Source organism: Crinia signifera, chromosome 2 (genome assembly GCF_055691185.1).
Source record: "Crinia signifera chromosome 2, ASM5569118v1, whole genome shotgun sequence".
Classification (NCBI taxonomy): Eukaryota; Metazoa; Chordata; class Amphibia; order Anura; family Myobatrachidae; genus Crinia; species Crinia signifera.
Genome location: NC_139218.1, coordinates 208,931,725 through 208,954,414, shown reverse-complemented (window position 1 = coordinate 208,954,414; position 22,690 = coordinate 208,931,725). Strand labels below are relative to the sequence as shown.

Below are 22,690 nucleotides of genomic sequence, written 5' to 3'. Positions count from 1 at the left end.
TCTCAGCCTTTCATATCTATTAGTGTGTACATAATTCCTGTGTGTTTCCCTACTCTGATCTCTACGAAAGAATTTCTTTGGGTTTTGCCAGCCTGAGTTTTGGGGATTTTTTCTATTCTGAGAGTACGTGCGCCTATGGGCAGCAAAATTCTCTCTTCTATAATTATCACTTTCACGGATATGGGATTTCTTCCTCATCCTATATTGTTGGTCTGGTCCTTGATATTGTGTCTCAGTTTGGCGTGACCAATTGCGTATATTGCCACGTTCATAATCAATACGGTCCCTCTGGTATTTTCTCATTTTGGTATCTATAATTTTGTCCTCAACTTTTTGGACTTTATTATTAATTTCTTTAACCCGAACCTGAAAATTTTCTGTATCTTTGATAGCACTCAGATCTACCTCTAGTTTGTTGATAAGGGACTCTGTCTCTTTAAGGACTTTTTTCTTTTCTAGTATCAATAGCTTGATTAGTTCAAAAGAGCATTTGTCTAGGATCTTATCCCATGCCTCCTTGAACTCAGTATTATCCTGCCCTATGGTGGGGTTTTTTATAATCCTCAGACCCCTAGGGATACGTCCACATTTAAGGTAATTTTCGAGCCCCATCACATCCCACCAAGCTTTAGTTTCTTTTACCAGTAACCGTTCAAGTTTCTGGAACGCCTCCTCATTATTCGTTATTTCTATATTTTGTGCCATAGGTTGGGTATTTGCACTACTACTCTCTCCAAAGATCCTCGCACACTCCTGATCTCTCTTGCTGTGAAAATCACCGTTTCTAAACATAGTGACGCTTTTTAGCACAACACGTAGTCAAGCTAATCAGCTGGGTTCTAATCAGTGCGCAGACACCACAATTTCCCTAAAACCACAGAATGAATGGCCGGGGTATGCAATAGCACTAAAGGTCATACACAGATAAATATAAAATGACACTCAACAAAAATAATAAAATAAATAAACAATGTCCCAACTAATAGACAATGTTACAAACCACACAAAACATAATACACAATGACATAGATACTCCTTGAGCTGCGAATGAACAATGCAATATCACAATGACATGAAACTTATAAAATAAGCAAAGACCGAGCAGCAATCTCTCAAATGGATCCACATCAAAATAACATCGAAAAGGCTGGAGATGCGCTAGTCTTTTTAGCTTGTAAATGTTTTTGTACCACTACACCTGAGTGTTAGGGAGAAGATAGAGGTCACAGTCCTTTTCAGGTATCTGCTCCGCGGGGCACACTAGATCCTTACAATCTTTAGGACCGCTGCTTTCCAACTAATATGGGAATCCCTGGATCCGTAGGGATTAAGACAATCTGTAGGAAAATGTAGAAGGAAGCGCTTCTTAGTGTATTAACGTTTTATTAAAAGGCAATCTGCCACTTTGTAAAAGTTTAAAAAGAATTACCCAGGTCGACCAATTGTCAGTGGTATTGGATCACTGACAGCCAGGATTTCGGAATATGTAGATAGTCAAATAAAAAAATATGTTCCCCTGCTCAAGTCTTATATACAGGACTCTACGCAGGTATTACAGTTTGTGGAAACATTGGAGTGGAAATGTACCTATAAGTGGTGTTCGATAGATGTGAAATCTCTATATACCGCTATTCCGCACGAGAGAGGCATAGACGCCATTAGGCGGATTCTTGAAGCAGATATGGAGGTGACCAAAGAGAAAACTGATTTTATTTGTAGGTGTTTAGAATTTGTTTTGAAGTGTAACTATTTCATGTTCCTGGATGACTGGTATGTGCAGGTTTGCGGGACTGCGATGGGCAGTATATGTGCTCCGAGTCTCGCAAACCTGTACATGGGCCAGTGGGAGACAGAGATGCTAGAGAGACATAAGGATCCCCGCATCATTACCCTCAGACGTTATATAGATGATATGCTGGTGGTGTGGGATGGCACTGCAGCAGATTTTGAGATATTTATGGGTGAAATTAACAAAAATGTGTATAATTTGGAATTCACCTATACGATAAATGAAACCTGTCTTGAATTTTTGGACCTATGCCTTAAAAGTGAGGAGGGTCAAATTGAAACAAGCACCCATTTTAAAACGGTAGATGCTAATAGCTACTTAGAATATAACAGCTGCCACCTCCCCTCCTGGAAACATAACATCCCTTTCTCTCAATTTTCACGTCTGAGACGAAATTGTAGTAGTGTTACCAAATTCGAAGAACAATCAAAAATCTACGAAAATAGATTCACTGAGAGAGGTTATCCCCAATCCCTTATAGAGTCATCAAAAGGGCGAGCTCTGGTCAGACCAAGGGAAGAACTCCTAACATATAAAGATAAACAGCAACCGAATAAGGACACTAATAAAATATTTTGCCCGTTTGTTACACAATATAATGCTGCGGATAGAGAGATCAAAGAGGTACTTAGAAAAAATTGGCATATCCTAAAGCTCGATCCGGTGCTAAGTAAGGAACTGCCAGATAGACCAGACTTGATTTTAAAAAGAGCGAAAAACCTTAAATCTATGGTCTCACGAAGCAAACTAGAACCCCTAATATCTAGAGAACCGAGTAGAATACCTGGAGGGATCACAGGATTTTATCCCTGTGGAAACTGTAAAATATGTCCGCTAGGCGAAAAGGGAGCAAAAGAATTTAGTGACAAAAAAGGGAAAAAATTCCCGATAAAAACCTTCATAAATTGTAATTCCAAATATATTGTATACATGTTAACATGCCCTTGTGGCTACATGTATATAGGAAAGACAAAGCGAGTTTTAAAACTTAGGATTTTGGAACATACACGTAACATAAAAAACAAGATTTCTAATCACAGCATTCCAAGACATTTCCTGGAACATCATAATGGAGATACAAGTGGTCTTAGATTCAAGGGAATAGAGTTTGGTGATAGAATAGAGTTTGGTGATAGAGAAAAGCAGCTGACCAGGAGGGAGACACAGTGGATCCTGACATTGGACACTGTAATCCCGAACGGGTTAAATGAAAATTTTGAGATTACCCCATTTATTAATAACACCTAAAAAAAGTCACCAAAACAGCCCCTAGTATTGATAGCACTAAAAAAGTGGCGATTGTGGTTATTTTGAAAAAAATATCGTTGAGAAATAAGATCTGTCTAATACACATTCAAATTAGTAAAAGCCGGCTTGGACCAACTTTGTATGTTCTAGGAAATGCCTTGCCATATGGAAAACTGGAATATCACTTTCAATTCACATAACTGTGATAGGGATTCAGGGTCGACATGCGCTATGTTGACAGAACCCTGAGATGTCGATATAGTGGACAAAGCTATATAAAAAAGAGCGTATTAATTGTGGATGTTACCTGAAAGTTGTTCTTTACAGCCTCCGCATGCCCTAGCCTAAAAACTACCAGAGATGTCTAAAATTATCTAATAACTAATTATGCCTATTGCGGGGTGATTGGAAAGAGAAAAATAGTTTCCTGTTAGAAAAGACCTGTAGCTAATTGGGACACGGGAGTTGTATGTAGGTTTTGTGCAGTACTATACAAAAGTTTTTCTAATACAATCATTTGTTTGAGAGATGCGATCTTTGAAAGGTTTTTGTGGAGTGACATAAAGTGTGAATCTCACCCATTGATACACCCAGGCTTTGATCTGCTTAAAAACGGAATGTCGGTAAAAATATTGACTTGCTACTAATTATTCTCTCTCGTTCACAGACTGAATTACTGTGTTAAATTGACTAAAAATCTCAATTGGCGGACATTTAGAAAGAAAGGAGTACACCTTCTATCTGCCGAGACGCATTATCTGCACAGTTGCGATAAACGTTTTCATATTTATGTATGATCTTTTTTAGGTTTTTTGTTGTGTTTTGTGTGCCATAACTGTTAATGTATTATAGTGAGTGCTTGTACTCTTTGCGTGCTTTTGATACGTGCAATAGGACTAATGACTGGAATGTAACGAAGCTGATGTGCCTCAATGGGTGAGACACTAGAAACAGCTGTTGGTATTAAATTGTACTAATTAATGAAGGAGGGTAGCATAAAAAGGGAAGCTTGCGTCTGGTGAGACAGCCCACTGACGAAGTCCATGACGAAACGCGTTTGGGCGTGCCTCACCAGACGCTTACCTGCACATTGATCACTGCACGGGAGAGGGAGAGCTGCTGTGACCTGAAAAAATCGTGGCAGCCAGCCTACAGATCCAGCGCGCTGTGACCAGCGAGAGTTCCCCAGCCCCACATCTTTGACGGTGACGTGTGTCGTTTGGAAATTGTGTTTTTATATCATGTGGTATTTAAGCCCACACTGATGTATTGTGTGGTACGAGTCTTTGTAATTCTTTTTAAACTTTTACAAAGTGGCAGATTGCCTTTTAATAAAACGTTAATACACTAAGAAGCGCTTCCTTCTACATTTTCCTACAGATATATATATATATATATATATATATATATATATATATATATATATATATATATATATACAGGGCTATTTTTCAGTAGGCTCCAGCAGGAACTGAGTCCCTTATTCTAGTTCACTCTTTCTGACAAAATATTTCTTAGATGGACAAAACCATGTGCACTGCAGGTGGGGCAGGTGTAAAACCCCACACAAATCTAATTATCTCTGCACAAGTAATACCTGCATCAGCTGCAGTGCACGTGGTTTTGTCCATCTAAGAAATATTTTGTCAGAAAGAGTGAACTAGAATAAGGGCCTCAGTTCCTGCTGGAGCCTGCTGAAAAATAGCCGTGTATATATATATATATATATATAGCTGCAGGGAACGAGCCGGCACTCTCAAATATGTGTGTAGACTGCCCCGGGTGCCTTCTGATAATGATTAGGTAGAACGGAGTAGACAGCGTCACTCCAAGCGACTTTTCAATAAAGACTTTATAGTTACTTAGGTGGCAATACAACACCAACACATCTGCAAACCGACGTTTCCTCAAGGTGAGATGCTTGGTTAAATTGACAAACTAGATTTAATCACGCATCTAACCTTGAGGAAAATGTCAACGCACATTGAAACGTCGGTTTGCGGATGTGTTGGTGTTGTATTGCCACCTAAGTAACTATAAAGTCTTTATTGAAAAGTCGCTTGGAGTGACGCTGTCTATTCCCTTCTATATATTATATATATATATATAAACTACTCCTCACTTCTATGAGGTGAAATACTGCCAGTGACCACTAGAGGCCACTCGACAGTCAAATTACTCCTTTATGTTTTTAAAAATGTCATAACAGAAAGCAATTTTTGCAGGGACGCTGATCTGTTTCAAATTTGCTGGATATGGAGAGATGAAGCTGTGAACACTATAGGTAGGAGCAGATAGGGACTGGGGATGGGGTTGAGAGTTTGTAGGCAAACAGCTCAAAGTACATTGCAGAAGCCGTCATTTTGCATGTTACAACTAGTTACAACATAAAGTACACCTCACCAAACTGAAAAATACTGTAATAAAAAATAGCACCTCAAGCATTCACAAACTTGGCAACCCCCCCCCACACACACACACACAAATCATAAGACTCCACAATACCTCTGCCATGAACAGCTGGAGATGACAGTCAGGGCCCCCATTGTGATGGGGACAACTTTCCCGGCCGCTCTGACATAGAGGGGAGGGCCCAGGCTGCTCTATCACTGCATGGCAGCCAGCCCCCCTCACTAACAGCCTTAGGTTATCCCAAGCCCGAGGCCCTGCTCAAACATACAGCCAGCCCCCCTCAACAGGGGCAGCCCACGGGTTGTCCGCAGCCCATTGTACAGGCACAGCCCCCCCAACCAGAGCCTAATTCATTAGTCACTCAGCCTGGCGATGCTTACACAGGCAGTGCAGCAGGAAAGCTGGGAGCCACCACAGAAAGCCGCCACTACGGGCCATGCAACGTGATGCAATGATGGCAAGCCATGCCAGGTGAAGAGCCAAGAAGAGGGTTGTGTCTAGATCCACTTCAATACTTGTACAAGGATGTGACGTTTTGTGAGGGTGGAAGTTGCAGTTGCCCTTACAGCATTTTTTACTTTATCTCTAATTTCTGTAGGAAAAGGTTATTGTATTTTATTGCAGTAGGATTGTACCCTCGCGGGCTCGCTTCATTTGCCACGCTTCGGTCACGGTAGCTCACTTCACTCGCCACACTATTATATACCCCCTCCAGGTATACGTGGACCCAGGCATGATGGGAAATGTCACAAAACTTAAGTGGTTCTAGCCGCAACCCTGAGAAGAGGAGCTGGCGCCGCTTTCCTGAGTCAGGAGCAGGGAGGGAGAGCAGCGTGTGGCAGTGTGCTGGTAATTGTTTGTAACAATGGGGGGGAGGGGAGCCTGCCTATTTAGACAGTCCCGGGCCCCTCAGTTTCTGATGGTAGCCCTGATGACGGGACACTGCCTGTGCAATAAATATGAGCTCTCTGATTGGTCAGAGTGTATGTGCTACTAAGATATATCTGCTGAGATAAAAGATTGGTATTCTTATATCAGCATAGTAATATTATTAGGATTTTGTTACGTCCCTGTATTTAAATAGTTACTGAGTTTATTACTGTGTTTGTGTTTTGCAGATGAATGATCACGTTAGTATGATGTATGCTCATATCTTTGGGGCATATTTTGGACTGGCAGTATCATGGTCAATGATTCCACCTTTTTTGGGTAAAAGGGCTAGTGAGGAGAATGAGAAATCTGAAGCTACCTCAGATCTTTTGTCCATGTTAGGTGAGTGACTACCTAAATATAAGAATGGGCAAATACATAACAATATCAACCCAAGCAATTTCTGCAGGATGTGGATGCTCAAGGCTTCTTGTGAAATAAAGGCCCCTAAGGCTAACACTATATGTACATTATCCATGGTAGCTCTGCAGTTTCAGACTGTGTTGTGCTGTACATAATAGGCAGTATACAGGGGTGAATGGGTATAACATCATTCACAAAATGAAACAGTGGAGCTGATTCAGAGGTGGATGCTAATGGCACACTGTATACGCAGGAGCTGAAGGAGACGTACTACTGGCTTTTGTGATTCACTGCTACATCCAAACTCTCCTCATCACATTTCCATTCTGGTACTGTGGCTGCAGGGCTGTCTACATGTCTTCCCTCATGTATAATAGGGGTATGGTTCATAGGGTCAACACTATGAAGGTTGACCACTAAAGGTCGGCATGGCTCAGGTCGACACCTGAAATAGGTCGGCACGCATTAGGCCGACAATGCGAAGTGAGAATCCCCCGCACCCCAGTGCTGCAGAGTGGGAAATAGACTATTCAGAGAGGCAGAGGGGCTGGGGGCATAGGCAGCAGCTTACACAGCACTGGTCATGCCCCCAGTGTAAAGGTAAATGGGGGCATGGCCTGCAGCATTGCGAGCATCCTGATTTGTACAGTGGAAATGTTGGGAGGATTGTGAGTGCTCTAGATGGGGCACGGCCGGAGGAGGCTGCACGCGGGCCTCCTCCTCTCTTAAAACACCTCTAGTTGCAGTAAACTAGTTACTGTTGTAGTAAAATAAATAAAACATTCTACATCATTGACTGAATTTGCAGTAACATACTATTGTATAATACTGTGCTGTCTGATCTCCAGGAACGCTCTTCATGTGGATGTTTTGGCCGTCATATAACTCTGTATTGCTGAGTGATCATGCACAGTTAAGAAATGCTGTCTACAACACCTATTTTACACTGGCTGCTAGTACTGTTACTGTGTTTTCTGCATCCGCTTTCCTCAACCAGAAGGGGAACTTCAAAATGGTAAGCAGAGTTTCCAGAAATAGCACAAGATTTGATACCAGACAGGCATTGTATGTATTTATGTAGTTTACTGCAAAAGTGAAATCATACAAAAAAAAAGTAGTATCTGGTTGGTTGCTAAGGGCAACATTTGCACTTATATAAACCCGCACTAGTATAATAAACCCATCAGTCTGGACTAGAAGGGCTTATCATGGAGTATCAATATTTCAAAAGGCAGGCTGATAAAAAGCAGGCAGATTGGCAAGTGACACAAAAATGCCCACTGTCTACATGGAGACAGACGGCTACAGTACATCCAATCAGAGCTGAGCTCAGCATCGGTGAGGAGCCGCATGTGTAAACACACATGCGGCTCCTCAAGTCCGCTTGTGCACGTTGCTCATTTTGTTGTTTTAACCCCTGGATTTCCTACTAGAGAAGAGGACAGACCTGTTTTTGGATCCTGGTACTGGTTCCAAAATACAGGGGGACCCCTACTCTTCTTGTCCCCCATAGTTTTGGAACCAGGACCAGTCCAAGAGCCCTGTGCTGGTTTCTTAAATACGGGGGGACCCCAAGACTTTTTCCCCTGTATTTGTGGAACCAGGACCAGCTCAAAGAGCCCGGGCTGGTTATGCTCGAGGGAAGGGAGGGGGAGACCCCACACCATTTGTAAAAAAAAGTTTACTTTTAAACACTTTTACAGACAGAACCATGCACAGATCTCACTGATCTGTGCATGGTTGTGTTAAACTCATCTGCCAGGGCCAGGTCTTTTGTTCTGGTGATTTTTGGTAATGTTTGTGATTTTGATGTCTTCATTGAGAAAACATCTGGATGCGATTTTTGGGTACTTGTATATTATCACGGCGCCCCCGATTTCCATCGCAGGGCATTGTACAACCAAAAAATCGCGTTGGGTACTTGTTTCCTAGCACGGCCACAACGATTAGGATCTCGGGCATCGCAGGTAAAAAAATCGCGTCGGTCGCATCGCATGCGGCCAAAAAAATCGCAAGCGATGCGACCGACGCGATGCCCGCGATTTCCCATAGGGAACAATGGAAAATGCCTCAATTTACCCAAATCAACATAGGGAACAATGTTAAATGGCCCAGAGACACCCAAAAACCCCCCTGAACAGTGAAATGGCCCCCCAAAAATAGTTAACGCCACCCCACGATCAACGTGAACCCGAAGCGTGGCGGGCGCAGCGAGCCCGCGAGGGGCAGCGGTACGCGTCCTCCGACCTTTTCATACCCCCACTATCCACGTCGGCGTGGAGATGAGAATAGAAAGTGTGGCGAGCGCAGCGAGCCACTGAGCCCGAAGCGTGGCGAGCGGACGCGGATACCTTCACAGGTATCCGCGTCCCCTCGCGGGCTTCACAGGTATCCGCGTCCGCTCGCCACATTCGGGCTCGGTGGCTCGCTGCGCTCGCCACACTTTCTATTCTCAACTCCACGCCGACGTGGATAGTGGGGGAATGAAAAGGTCGGAGGACGCGTACCGCTGCGCTCGCCGCGCTTCGGGTTCACATTGATCGTGGGGTGGCATTAACTATTTTTGGGGGGCCATTTCACTGTTCAGGGGGGTATTTTGGGGTCTCTGGGCCATTTAACATTGTTCCCTATGTTGATTTGGGTAAATTGAGGCATTTTACATTGTTCCCTATGGGAAATCGCGGGCATCGCGTCGGTACCATTGCATGCTTTTTTTGGCCGCATGCGATGCGACCGACGCGATTTTGACTTCTTCAATGCATTTCAATGGGAAATAGCGGGCATCGCGTCGGTCGCATCGCAGACCATTATAAATGACCCGCGATGCCCGCGATTGTGGCCGTGCTAGGAAACAAGTACCTCGCGTTGCATCGCATGCGATTGGACCCGATTTTAAGTTGTACAAGCACCCAGATGCCTAATTCCCACTGTCAACGCCAACCCGAAGCGTGGCGAGCGCAGCGAGCCCGCGAGGGGTGGCGGTACGTGTCCTCCGACCTTTTCATACCCCCACTATCCACGTCGGCGTGGAGTTTATTTCATATAGTGTGGCGAGCGCAGCGAGCCACCGAGCCCGAAGCGTAGCGAGTGGACGCGGAATACGAGCACGAAACGTGGCAATCGTAGTGAGCCCCGCGAGGGGACGCGGAATACATGTTAAGTAATCCACGTCCCCTCGCAGGGCTCGCTGCGCCTGACGCGCTTCGGGTTCGTATTACGCGTCCGCTCGCCACCCTTCGGGCTCGGTGGCTCGCTGCGCTCGCCACACTATATAAAATCAACTCCACGCCGATGTGGATAGTGAGGTATGCGATGCGATGGGTGCCGTGATAATACACAAGTACCGTTTTTTAAAGTGCATTTTTTGGGGTCACGGCAAAACATGCAAATTTCACTGCAATTTGCACACTATTAAATACGATTTGTGGTAAACCGGCGATTTTGGATGTTTTAACAAAAAAATTGCACATCCAATTACATCTAGCCCCAGGTCTCATTTAGCTCAAAAATGGAATGGAAAAGCATTAGTAGTCAGTTTTTTAATTGATCAGAATGAACCTTATGACATAATGGAAAAATATAAAATATTCTGAAGATGAAGTTGTGATACTGTACCAAAATTGCAGAAAAACACCCATTTTTTAAAGTGATGAAAACTATATTTTAACCATACTTCATCATTTACTGGGTGTTCTACCAAAGTTTCCTTCACTCTCCACATTAAAACTACTTTTCAATCGTGCCACTTCCAGCTCCAAAACATTGCCAGAATTTTGCCCCAAAACTCTCATTCACACTTTGTTAAATTCCTGCATAGATTACTGTAACCTATTCTCCGGTCATCTTCTTTCTCACCTACCCCCCACTTCAGTTTATTCTAAATACTGCCTCTAGAAGTCATTCACTCGTCTAAATATATGCTCTGCTGGTTTCCACAGATTCAACTCACCCTTTAATTAGAGAATACCAGCCATTTGGATAACTCAATACTGTTTTAATCTGATCCTCCACTAATGCTCCTTTTAGGTTGCAAAAATAACCTGGGTATTACAGGGTTGCTGCAGGGTTGTGCTGCAGTCTGAAATCACCACACCCAATAAACCGGGTAACCAAACTGACAATTTGACCCGGCTTATAAGAATGGTTAAACCTGGGTCGCCCTCTGTATAATGGGTGACTCTGGACGGTTTAGCGTAAAAGTGCCTGACCCAATAATCCCAGGTCTGACCTGTCATTGTGATCTGAAATAACTGTGCTTCCCAGTTCACCCCTACAAATGTTCACCTTACTCAATTATAATGAATTGCATGTATTGTAGTGTTCCCAAGCACCATTCATGTCGCCATGTATACACCCTGTGCCACCTTATTAATAAAAATAAATAATATTTTTAGACTATTAAAGAACAATATAACAAAACAAATGATTTTGTAGCCATCAGTCATTATATATTTATGATTGCTTCTCTATATAAAACAGCAGTTTATGGTGCTGAGAGAAAAATAAAGTGGAGAGATAAAGTACCAACCAATCAGCTAATTTCATTTTCAAACACATCCGGTAACATGGCTGGTTGTGTGGCAGAGAAGCTCAAGCTCCACAGCTTAAGGTGCTAAAGAGGTTAGTGTGGGAGATACATCACAAAGTTCAGAATCCAGGTTTCCCTGGAATCAGGGTAGGTTGCATCCTTCACATTGCTCAGAGACATTTCCCTATTTAGCTGAGCTAGAGAGATTGGTCAGAGCTCCTGATTCCAGCAAGTGGCCAGGGGATAGGCTATGGAAAATTAGCGTTGGGGAGCTGTGTGAATAGCAAGGTAAATAACAGGACCTGCGGCAGCAGTAACCTTTAAGTTACGGTTGTCCACTATATGCAGCTGTGAGAGTAAACAGACCACTCTACCTTGCAAAACTGCAGGTGTTTGTTCTTCTTCCATCTCAAGTGCCTCACAGATGGTACTGTATCTCTCTTCGCTTTATCTTGTAGCTTTGATACATGTGAAAAATCCAGAAAAGTAAAAACATATGGATCTGAAATACTAATCTTTTGATAAAGTTTATAATACCTGTAGCAATTAATTAAATAAATAAATACATGTTTATTTAATGCATATAGTTATTTTTGTGGATTTTAGTTGAATGGTTATATAGATACGTTCAATAGATGAGGATGCGGCGACTAATTGCTCTTTAAATGTATAAAATATAGATAATGCAATCTGCACTTATTAAAACAAGGTATGCCGGTGTTAAGTAAGGACCTGGAACCACGATACGTGGCTTAATGCACTATAATTAGCAATAATAAAAAATATATATAAATATGCCAAAAAGTCACTGTATGTAGGTAAAAATATAAGTAAATTTATTTAGACAGTAAAAAAGGGATAATTAAAAACAGACAATTAAAGTAGCTCCTATCCTAAAAACAGAGATGAGGCACTCAGAATAAAAATAATCTAATAAATATATTCAAGGTGCAACAAAAACAAATAAGGTTCTTATCTTTAGATGAGGCAGGAGGGCTAGAGTTTCCAACGCGTTTCGTCCTTCTGACTTTATCAAGGTTATATAGATACACCTGCACTTCAGCTGCTCATTTTCTGAATTGTCACACATACTGGATGAAATGTCAGGTTCCAGTGTCTAGTATATTTTAACTAGAACATTTGGTTGGCTGATAAATTATAACAATAGTTTACTTAGGGCCTGATAACAGAGATAGACGCATTTTCTATGTTCCCACAGTTGAGAAACTTTTTGATACTGAGCATGCATGAAAAATCCTGAAAACTCCTTACTGTTCATGCACAGACCCTGGTACTTGTGTATTATAGCGGCGCCCCCGATGTACATCGTACGATGAACGTGTCGCATCGCATTGCATGCCATGTACCGGATGGCATGCGATGCGATGCGACGCGATTTTGACTCCCTATACGATGAAAAATCGTATAAGCACCCTAATGGGTGCTTACAATGATAAATGCACCCCCACGCCACCCCCCCACTATAAACGTGAACCCGATGCGTGGCGAACTCAGCGTGGCCGCGATGGGCGGCGGTACGCGTCCTACGACCTTTTCATACCCCAACTATCCACGTTGGAGTTGAGAATAGAATAGTGTGGCGAGGGGAAGCGGATACCTTCACGGGTAAACGCGTCCCTTCGCGGGCTTCACAGGTATCCGCGTGCGCTCGCCACGCTTCGGGCTCGGTGGCTCGCTGCGCTCGCCACACTATTCTATTCTCAACTCCACGCTGACGTGGATAGTGGGGGTATGAAAAGGTCGTAGGACGCGTACCGCCGCCCCACGCGGGCTCGCTGCGCTCGCCACGCTTCGGGTTCACGTTTATAGTGGGGGGGTGGCGTGGGGGTGCATTTAACATTGTAAGCACCCATTAGGGTGCTTAACATTGTATAAGCACCCATTAGGGTGCTTATACAATGTTTAATCGCATCGCATCGTATGGCATTGTATGCCATGTACAATGGCATACAATTTGAAAATTGTATGCCATTGCACACTATCGAACGATATCGCGTCGCATCGCATACCATCGTATGCGTTATGGTATGCGATGGGCGCTGCCAAAATACACAAGTACCCAGACCCTCTTGCCGGATGATGTTCACAATTATGTACAGCATTGCTTACACTCCAGAAGGAGTTTGTGATCCCTGGACAAGTCAATTAGGAGATTGGGAGGTGACTTGAAGGGAGTATGAAAAGGGGCCATTTCTTGGACATGTAATGGGGTGCCATAAGCATGTTTAGAAACACTGTAGTGTTACCAATCGCATATACTTGTATGTGATTTGGGGAGAGTAGCTTGAGCATACCTGCTAACTTGAATGCTTCCCTCTCTGCAGGTGGTTGGCGACATGGGTGGTGCCAGTCTAATTGTGTCATTAAGCCCCATATTGGTGCAGGTAAAAGGGGCAGGGCTAAAATGACACGATTAGCATACAATCTTGTTATTTGTCCCTGCCGCCTGCTCCAGACAGGCAGGATCTGGAAGAGTAGGCAAGTATGAGCTAGAGTAGACCTTAAGAAGACCCTAAGCTACCGCAAATGTCGATGATGTGACCGATGTTGTGTCGATGTTGGGGTGTTTACAATACTCATTATATCTGCACAGACATGGAGACAGAAAGTGGGTGTCCCAGCGCTCGTACATTCCACCAGATGGCGATACGCTTAGTAAACATTCTACCCTCCCTGTAATATTACCTTAATGGGTCTCTCATTTGGGAACTGATTATATCTTCCAATCATAGCTCATGTAAAACAGAACATTAATCAGAGGAGGCACAAAGGAAAGGGAATGATACATAAACAGGTGAAATCCAGCAGTTGCTGAGATTATTATGAGTTCAGATTGTAAGAGCTGACAATGATAAGTGCCTTTATAGGTTGTTGGAGCCATGTGTCATGAAAAGTAGAACATCTTGGTGATGCTAACAGCTGACAATGACCGATGAGTGACTGAGCCAAATGCCAGTCTTCCCCTGGTGTATAACACTTGCAGTTCTGTAACAGCGAGACAGAACTCTCTCATTTCTGCATGAAGCATTGCTCTTGTCATGTTTGAGAACACCAGGTCTGATTGACTGTATTCTGCAATGAAGTAGCTCACTTCCAAAGCAATTATTGCTGTTTATAGTCTAAAACTAGAATTTATAAATTATGAGCATATTATTCTACATATATTATTTACACATTTACAGTTGCATATTGTTATGCACTACAATATGCTGGAGCTATCTTGTGCTGAATGGTAGGTGTCAGACTCCTGCCGCTTAGCTGTTATCCCGATGTGATTCACAGATCGACATATGGACACTATCCAAATGTTCCATGTAATTATGTACTGCCTTTTCAGATACATGTCCGTAATGCAGTGTTGGCTGGAGGAGTTTCAGTTGGGCTTACAGCTTACATGCTTCAGAATCCCTGGATTGCACTGACACTAGGGTTACTGGCTGGAATCATTTCCACATATGGTTTTGTATACCTGCAGGTAATTTCTATGTTCATCTAATGGACAATAATGTATGTGGTAATAACAGTGTCCAATATAAGACCTTGATAAAACTATTATACATTCATATTCATACTGTATTTTTGTGGAAATTGAACGTTAAGGGGGTATTTTTCGAAGTATGTATATATATATATATATATATATATATATATAATCATGTAGCATAGAACCAGCACACACAATCCTCATTTCCAACTGCTGGGGTGCCAAACTCAAGCCGCAGTCCCAGGGGTACAGCCAAATATACAGTCTTTGTTTAGAGAGCACTCACCAGACTTCCAACTTTTTGATGCAGAATAAAACTTTTAATACATCACCAGAGTCTTCATAACAATGTTGACGTTCCAAGCCACGCCGGGCCCTTTGTCAACACCAAAATGAGAGTGGGTCACAGCCCCAGAAGATATCTCACCATAGACAACTACACCATTTAAATACCATGGAGGCAGGAAGTGCCCCCTGCAGATCGCTGCTTAGCTGTTAACCCGATGTGATTCGCAGGTCGACAAATGGACACTATCCAAATGTTCCATGTAATTATGTACTGCCTTTTCAGATACATGTCCGTAATGCAGTGTTGGCTGGAGGAGTTTCAGGTTTAACTGCTGTCCAATCCTTAAAGCGGGGAAATGCCAATATACCTACCATATTTCTTCCCCTAAGTTTCAACCACCTTGGTGAAGCTAAGCATTTTCAGGCGAGCTATCTGCCTTATATATATTTATTTGACATGTGCTCAGGATAACAACCCTCCACATCCTCCAGAGTTCCCATTCTTCACGCTCTTCCTTCTTTACCCCCTAACTTCACCACAGAGTTGTGAGGAAGATGGGGACCCACAAACTTCCTGGTATGGGCATTTGCATTTAATTGTTGCTTCCCTGGACTGTGCTGCACTTCAAACATATACACACCGTGATAATTCTTTTTATTTCTATACCATAAATATATATATATATTTATTTTATACACACATCAAATGTAGATTGGCACCCTAGACCTAGATAATCTTAATATTTAAGTAAGATATGCTTATCAGAAGTCTATAAAATTAATGATTATTAAACATCTCTTTTTCATATGGAGTTGTTGATGCAGTTTTTTGCACGGTACAGTTTTATCTTTCACTTATACCCTTGTACATAGTGTATTTCCGCATTGAAACGTAGAAGAACTTTTGTGGTATCTGAATTAACAAAGAAAAATCCCCAAAACATCAAGTTGACATTTTCATATGCCAACTTTTTGACCATGTTGACCATATGGTGTAGGCTGAAGGTCAACTTTGACAATATGTGTCAGCCATCTGGATACCTTTATCTCTGTTAGAAAATATAACTTTGTGTTTTCTAACTTTATTGAAGTAATTCTGTTCTCTTCCATGATCTGCTGTAGAGAGTGGTGGTTACAGAAAGCACAGATTGTATTGTATAGACTTCTTTCTCACTGTTGCACAGCAGGGGGGCAATGCGTCTCATCTCCTCACTGGGGATTAGACTAGCGGCTATGATGGCACAACCTCAGAGCAAAGAGAGAGGGAGGGAGGGTATCCGATACACTTAGCTGTCAAGTCAGTTTAGTAAGCACTAGTAAGACTCACAGTGTGAATCCATGGTCACTGGTGGCTGTGTTAAGGTGTGGGATGTTTCCAGCAGGTACACATTATGACCCTTGATATATCTGCTGACATCACTGACCAGCGGATACTACGTAACCATCTTTGTGGATCAGTTGCACCCGTTTATATTATACAGTCACTAACACAGGAGTGGGCGTTTTCATTAAATGTGCCACTGTACAGGTCCGTAGCCACCAGATGACGGCTGGGTGAGCATTCCTCTGAGGTTTAATTACTTTAAGTACTAAGTGCAAGACCTTTTGCAACTACTGGATATGCTGTAACCAAGATGCATTATGCTATTTTGCAGGGCACTTTGAATGTTACTGCACTAGTGCATGACACATGTGGCGTTCATTGTACTTTTGGGTTGCCAGGTCTTCTCGGTGGTATGGCCTATGCAATCATAATCCTTGTGGCAGACTACAGAAGCATTCACATGTAAGTATCATCTTTAACACGCAGAGATCTGCGAGTCATTTCTGTTTGTAGATATTGCATTTAAATTATCATGAATTATGAATTGTGATTTATAAATGATTGAAAATAAGAAACAATGTTGCAGGCTAATCTGCAAATCAACGTTCTCATTATTCTATGACTGGTCCTGTCCGATATCAGTCACCTCTGGAATAGTCTGTAATTGTAAGCTTGCTCTCTTGTCTTATTGGTCAGTTCCCACAGAATAACCTCTACAATATTAAATGCAGATCTTCTCTTTTGCTTTATTCATAGACTGAAATACCAAGCAGTTGTTGGTGTTGGATGTGTCCTTCTAACACTGACACTGAGTCTAGTTGGTGGGCTTCTGACAGGTCAGTATCATTTTCAGTTCTTATAACATCTAACATTAAAAGATGTCATACAAAGCTCCATAAATGGATTTACAGTACATGCAGTTTATTGAAAAATCTCTGCTTAACAAAACAATGATACATATAGCATTAATTGCTAAATAATTTACCTTGATTTAGAATATAAGTATGGCTGGTTCACAATGTTAATACCAAACACCTGCTATTCCTCCTGTACTTACCTGTAGACGAAAATGTTATGAAATCATGGTAAAAAAAAAAAAAAAAGGTTACCACACCATTTAGACCAGGCATGTCCAACGTTGGTCCTCCAGATGTTGTGAAACTACACATCCCAGCATGCTTTGCAATAGTTTTAGCATTCTCTAATAGAAAAACTGTGGCAAAGCATGCTGGGATGTGTAGTTTCACAACATCTGGAGGGCCAACGTTGGACATGCCTAATTTAGACACTACAGAATCTGATTGGTTGCTATGGGTAACATCCCATCTTCAATAGAACTCCCATCTTAGTAAATGTACCCATACATCTAATATTCCCATACAAATCTATGGTTCCCCATTGAGACATTAACCGAGATCAACAAGTAACAACAGATCCCCAGTGGCTTTATCCCCATCCCCCTAATAGCAATAGATCCTCCAGTGGTTTCACCACCACAACCTTATTGACTGTAGATCTCTACGGAAGTTCCCCCCTTTCCCCTGTGGCAAAAATCAGGAATTAATGCTAACCACCAATCCACCCCCCAGTGGCAATAATTCTCCATGTGGTATTTACACTCCACACCTTGGATCTATAAATCGCCCCCAGGTTCACATGGCATAACGGGGTGCAAAATTGGCAGTTTATGTTGGTATTCGTAGATTGTCAAATTAGCGCTGGGAAGGCAGGGCCAGCAGAGGGAAATCAGTTCTGCACTCGGGGACACAGAGAAGGACCCTCTCTTTATAACTAAATTAATGCAATCATGTGAGTACTTAAGGTGCCCACGTAGAAAAATCTGCGATCGTAAGATGTGCGCATAAATTAGCCTTGAAATCTTTTTTCCGTCCTGGACAAAAGATTTCAGACAAGCGCACATCTTTACCAAAGATTTTCTAAGATCCCGTGTGCGTTCCTATGGATCTTTTGTTAAATCTTCTGATCTTTTGTGCAGCACGTAAGATCAGAAGATTCAGCTAAAGATCCACGGGAGCGCGCATCGGACAAAATGGGCCGATTTTTGACCGATTATCGGTAAACATCGGACGATATATCGGCCGATTTATCGGAAATCGGCCCAAAAATCGTTCTAGTGTGTGGGCACCTTAACAAGATAGGTCTGACATTTGGGGTAACCTGGATCTTAAAACTTAAAGGCAAATGCACAGGTATATCTGTCACCATTGGATATAATCCGAATGGGATAGGTATAGTATTCTAGTCACTTACTATAATCATCCATGTTTGTTTGTTTTTTTCAAGTAATAGTAGTAACAATAGAACATATTAACCATGAGATCTTCTCAAACAGGTTTCCTGTTGAAATGTAAATTATTGAGGCCCCCCAAAGAATGGCATTTGTTTCATGATCAACCATACTGGGAGGTAAGATATATATTCTCTGTGTATGAAAAGATTACTGTAATGCTGGGTACACACTAGAGCTACCTCAGCCCAATATGTAGTTTCCTGCAGAATCAAAAGGCATTTCAGTTGGATCGGACAGTGTGCATGCTCAATCTGCACGTCGCATGTGGTGCTGCATGGCCAATGGGGCAATATAGCATGCAGCGCCATGCACTGTAATGAAGGACAGATGTTGCTTCGTCCTTCATTACATTGTTCTGCAATATACACACTCTACAATATAACGGCTCATTGACCAGTATATCATCCAGATACTCTAGATTCAGTTTGTAACCTGCTTTAACCCTTTGAGTGCCAAGTGAATTTGTCAAAATAGGTGTAAAATTTGGCAAGCAAACTGTTTTATTCATCATAATGACCTGTAATGTTTACCTTTTATAGAAAATATCATCTTTTTTGACACTATGGGTGAGATTTAATAGGATGAGAGATTCAGAAAGTGAGAGATTTAGTAAGAAAACTCCAGTTTTTTTAAAGGGGCAATCATTTACACTGCAAATCCAGTTTGATTTTGCAGTGTAAATGATCCTCCTGTCGCTATCTCCCAGCCCCACAGGTTGCAGAATAGATGCTTTGCGCATGCGTCTATTCTGCAGCTGGAGGGGCTGGGGACATAGCCAACCCAACAGCTCAGAGAACCGCTAGCTATGCCCCCGCAGTGGCGAAAATATTGCGTGACCTCACCGAAATAGGCCACGCCCTGTATCACTAGACCACTGATTCTGAGATTTATGCTAAAACTGCCACAGCTACTGTGCAAATTTATTAAAAATTTAGTCAGGATTTGTAGCAAGACGCCTGCTGGCAGCATCACCGAACCACTGCTTGTACACAAGGAGGTACTTGTGGAGTATCACGGCTCCCACGATGGCCATCGCACATCAAAAAATCGCATTGCATGCGATCGCATGCGATTTTTAACAGAAAAGCATCCAAATGCATTGAAATTAGTATAAAACATGTTCAATGGCCCCCAAATGTCATTTTTGAGGCTGTACCACCCCCACTATCAACGCGAACCCGAAGCGTGGCGAGCACAGCGGTACGCGTCCTACGACCTTTTCATACCCCCACTATCCACGTCGGCGTGGAGTTGAGAATAGAAAGTGTGGCGAGCGCAGCGAGCCACCGAGCCCGAAGCGTGGCGAGCGCAGCGAGCCCCGCGAGGTATATGCGAGGTATATTCACAGGTATATGCGTCCCCTCGCGGGCTTCACAGGTGTCCGCGGGGCGCGCTGCGCTCGCCACGCTTCGGGCTCGGTGGCTCGCTGCGCTCGCCACACTTTCTATTCTCAACTCCACGCCGACGTGGATAGTGGGAGTATGAAAAGGTCGTAGGACGCGTACCGCCGCGCTCGCCACGCTTCGGTTCGCGTTGATAGTGGGGGTGGTACAGCCTCAAAAATGACATTTGGGGACCATTGAACATGTTTGATACTAATTTCAATGCATTTGGATGCTTTTCTGTTAAAAAACGCATGCGATCGCATGCGATGCGATTTTGTAAAAAAAAACGTTAAAAACCGGCAAAAATCGCATCCCATCGCATGCCACTATATATGGCATGCGATGGGAGCCGTGATAATCCACAACTACCCACAAGGATGATATCATTGGATGTCAGTCAGTCAAACATTGACCTGGTGTAATCCTATGGTCATGCAACATGGCTGTCGGCAGTAAGATGCCGTGTGGGAAGCTGTGAGATGACCCGGAAATGGTGATGGCACACTGGCGCTTCACTCACCATTACTGGCAAGTCTATCATGATATGCAATGTGTAATTTATACGCATGCTGTAATTTATACGCATGCAGTGGCAATAAAAAATGCTCCACTGCATACAAAATGGACATTGCATCCAACCCTGAATCTCAAATGAGGAAGCTTGGGAAAATATTGGTGAACAGTTAAGTAGGAAAGGGAACAGACAGAGATGTGAGAAGTAGAGTCAGGTATTTGCTGTTTTATTACCCGTAACTGTTCTATTCGGAAAGATTAAGTAATCATGCCATTATCTTTCTTGTGCTAATCCCAAATCTGTCTGCATGCCCACCCCTGGGAAATTGAGGCTCTCTCCATGGTCCCATAATCTTCTCTCATTGTTCCTACAATCTGAGTACCAGGAGTAATGTGATTATGTGCAAGAGAACAGTTTGTTCACTGTCACCAGGGGATTCATTTTCAGTAATATATAGATGAGTGTTTTGTTTACTAGTCCAAAAAATTTAATTTCATTTTATTAAATGTATTAAAGAAATGTGTTTCACAGCAGCTTTACCATATTTAGATGATTGCTTTCTCTTTTATTACAGTTTCCTCATTTGGCCTCTCATATCTAGGAAAGCACAAGTGATGGATCCAGAGCTGGCTGTTTTACTCCTGGGATTATTCCTCTGTTTTATGTGCAATGTAACAATATATGCATTTGCTGTGATAAAATAATAATCCATTAAATATAGTGCACTATAGCCAATCAGTAATGTCATGTTCTGAGGGCATTATTGCAATTATAATTAAACAAATCAGTTAGATCTATGACTTATCCCACAATGATACAGCCCCCATTGTTCATAACTCCCAACTTGTTCATTATAGAATTGTGCCGCTCTAATAAGGGGCATTACCTGTGTCACAGGGGGTGTGGTCTCACAGGGATGCTATGGTGGCAGGCCATGCCCCCCATTTCCCGTTACTACGGGGGCATGGCTAGTGATGTGTAACACTCCTAGGGGCAGATGTATTAAGCTTTAACAAGAGATAAATGCAAGGGAGATAAGGAGAGATAAACGTCCAGCCAATCACCTGCTAACTGCCATGTTACAGGCTGTGTTTGAAAAAAGTCAGTAAGGAGGTGATTGGCTGGACGTTTATCTCTCCCGATCACCCTTGAATTTATCTCTTGTTAAGGCTTAATACATCGGCCCCTTTGTCACTAACCCCAAACACCAACAGCATGTCAACCATGCAACTTTGTTTGGGGTACTTTGAGTGACATCAAATCTCTAGATCAGCTCATTACAAAACAGTCTAATTACCATCCATCTCTAAATCATGCCCAATGTTTAGAAATAAGCTTGGAGAGCTGCATTAAATATAATCTGTTTATTCTGTAGACATTTAAATCTATAATGTATTCCACTGTTTTCGGATATTATTTTATGTGTTAGAAATCTGTAGGTTCCTGTATATACAATTGCATTTTGTTTATCTAATATATTTACATACATTACTTAACCCCTTACCGACACAGCCTGTTTTTGCCTTCCTGACAGAGCCCTTTTTTTCAAATCTGACATGTATCACTTAAGTGGGGATAACTTTTTTTTGCTTTTACTTATCCCAGTGATTTTGAGATTGTTTTCTCGTGACACATTGTACTTCAAGTTAGTGGTAAATTTTGGTCGATACAGTCTGTGTTTTTTTGTGAAAAATACCAAAATGTCGTAAAAAAATTGAAAATTTTGCAATTTGCAAAATGTTAAATTTTCTGCTTGTGAGACAAATAATCATACCACTCAAAATAGTTAATAACTAACATAGACCATATGTCTACTTTATGTTTCCATCATTATTTCAACATCCTTTTAATTTTTTTGGACACTAGGAGGCTTAAAATATGAATAGCAAATTCTCAAATTTTCAAGAAAATTTCAAACACTGATTTTTTTAGGGACCAGTTCAGTTCTGATGTGACTTTGAGGGACTTGTATGTGAGACACCCCCATAAATGATGCCATTTCAAAAACTGCACCCCTCACAGTATTCAAAACAGCATTTTGGAAGTTTGTTAACCCTTTAGGTGTTTCACAGGAATTAAAACAAAGTGTAGGT

The 22,690-nt window shown here is 42.2% G+C and overlaps 1 protein-coding gene across 1 annotated transcript in view; it reads left to right on the top strand.

The window, feature by feature from the left end:
- The window catches only part of LOC146060436 (blood group Rh(D) polypeptide-like), a 40,954-nt gene extending 19,327 nt beyond the window's left edge, over positions 1-21,627 (top strand). The window contains exons 4-10 of the mRNA XM_083173636.1: positions 6,568-6,721; positions 7,591-7,757; positions 14,629-14,766; positions 16,719-16,849; positions 17,144-17,223; positions 18,741-18,814; positions 21,172-21,627. Coding sequence (XP_083029762.1) covers positions 6,568-6,721; positions 7,591-7,757; positions 14,629-14,766; positions 16,719-16,849; positions 17,144-17,223; positions 18,741-18,814; positions 21,172-21,198 — 771 coding nt within the window. The 3' untranslated portion in view covers positions 21,199-21,627. The remainder of the gene's footprint in view (positions 1-6,567; positions 6,722-7,590; positions 7,758-14,628; positions 14,767-16,718; positions 16,850-17,143; positions 17,224-18,740; positions 18,815-21,171) is intronic.
- The last annotated feature ends 1,063 nt before the right edge of the window (positions 21,628-22,690 follow it).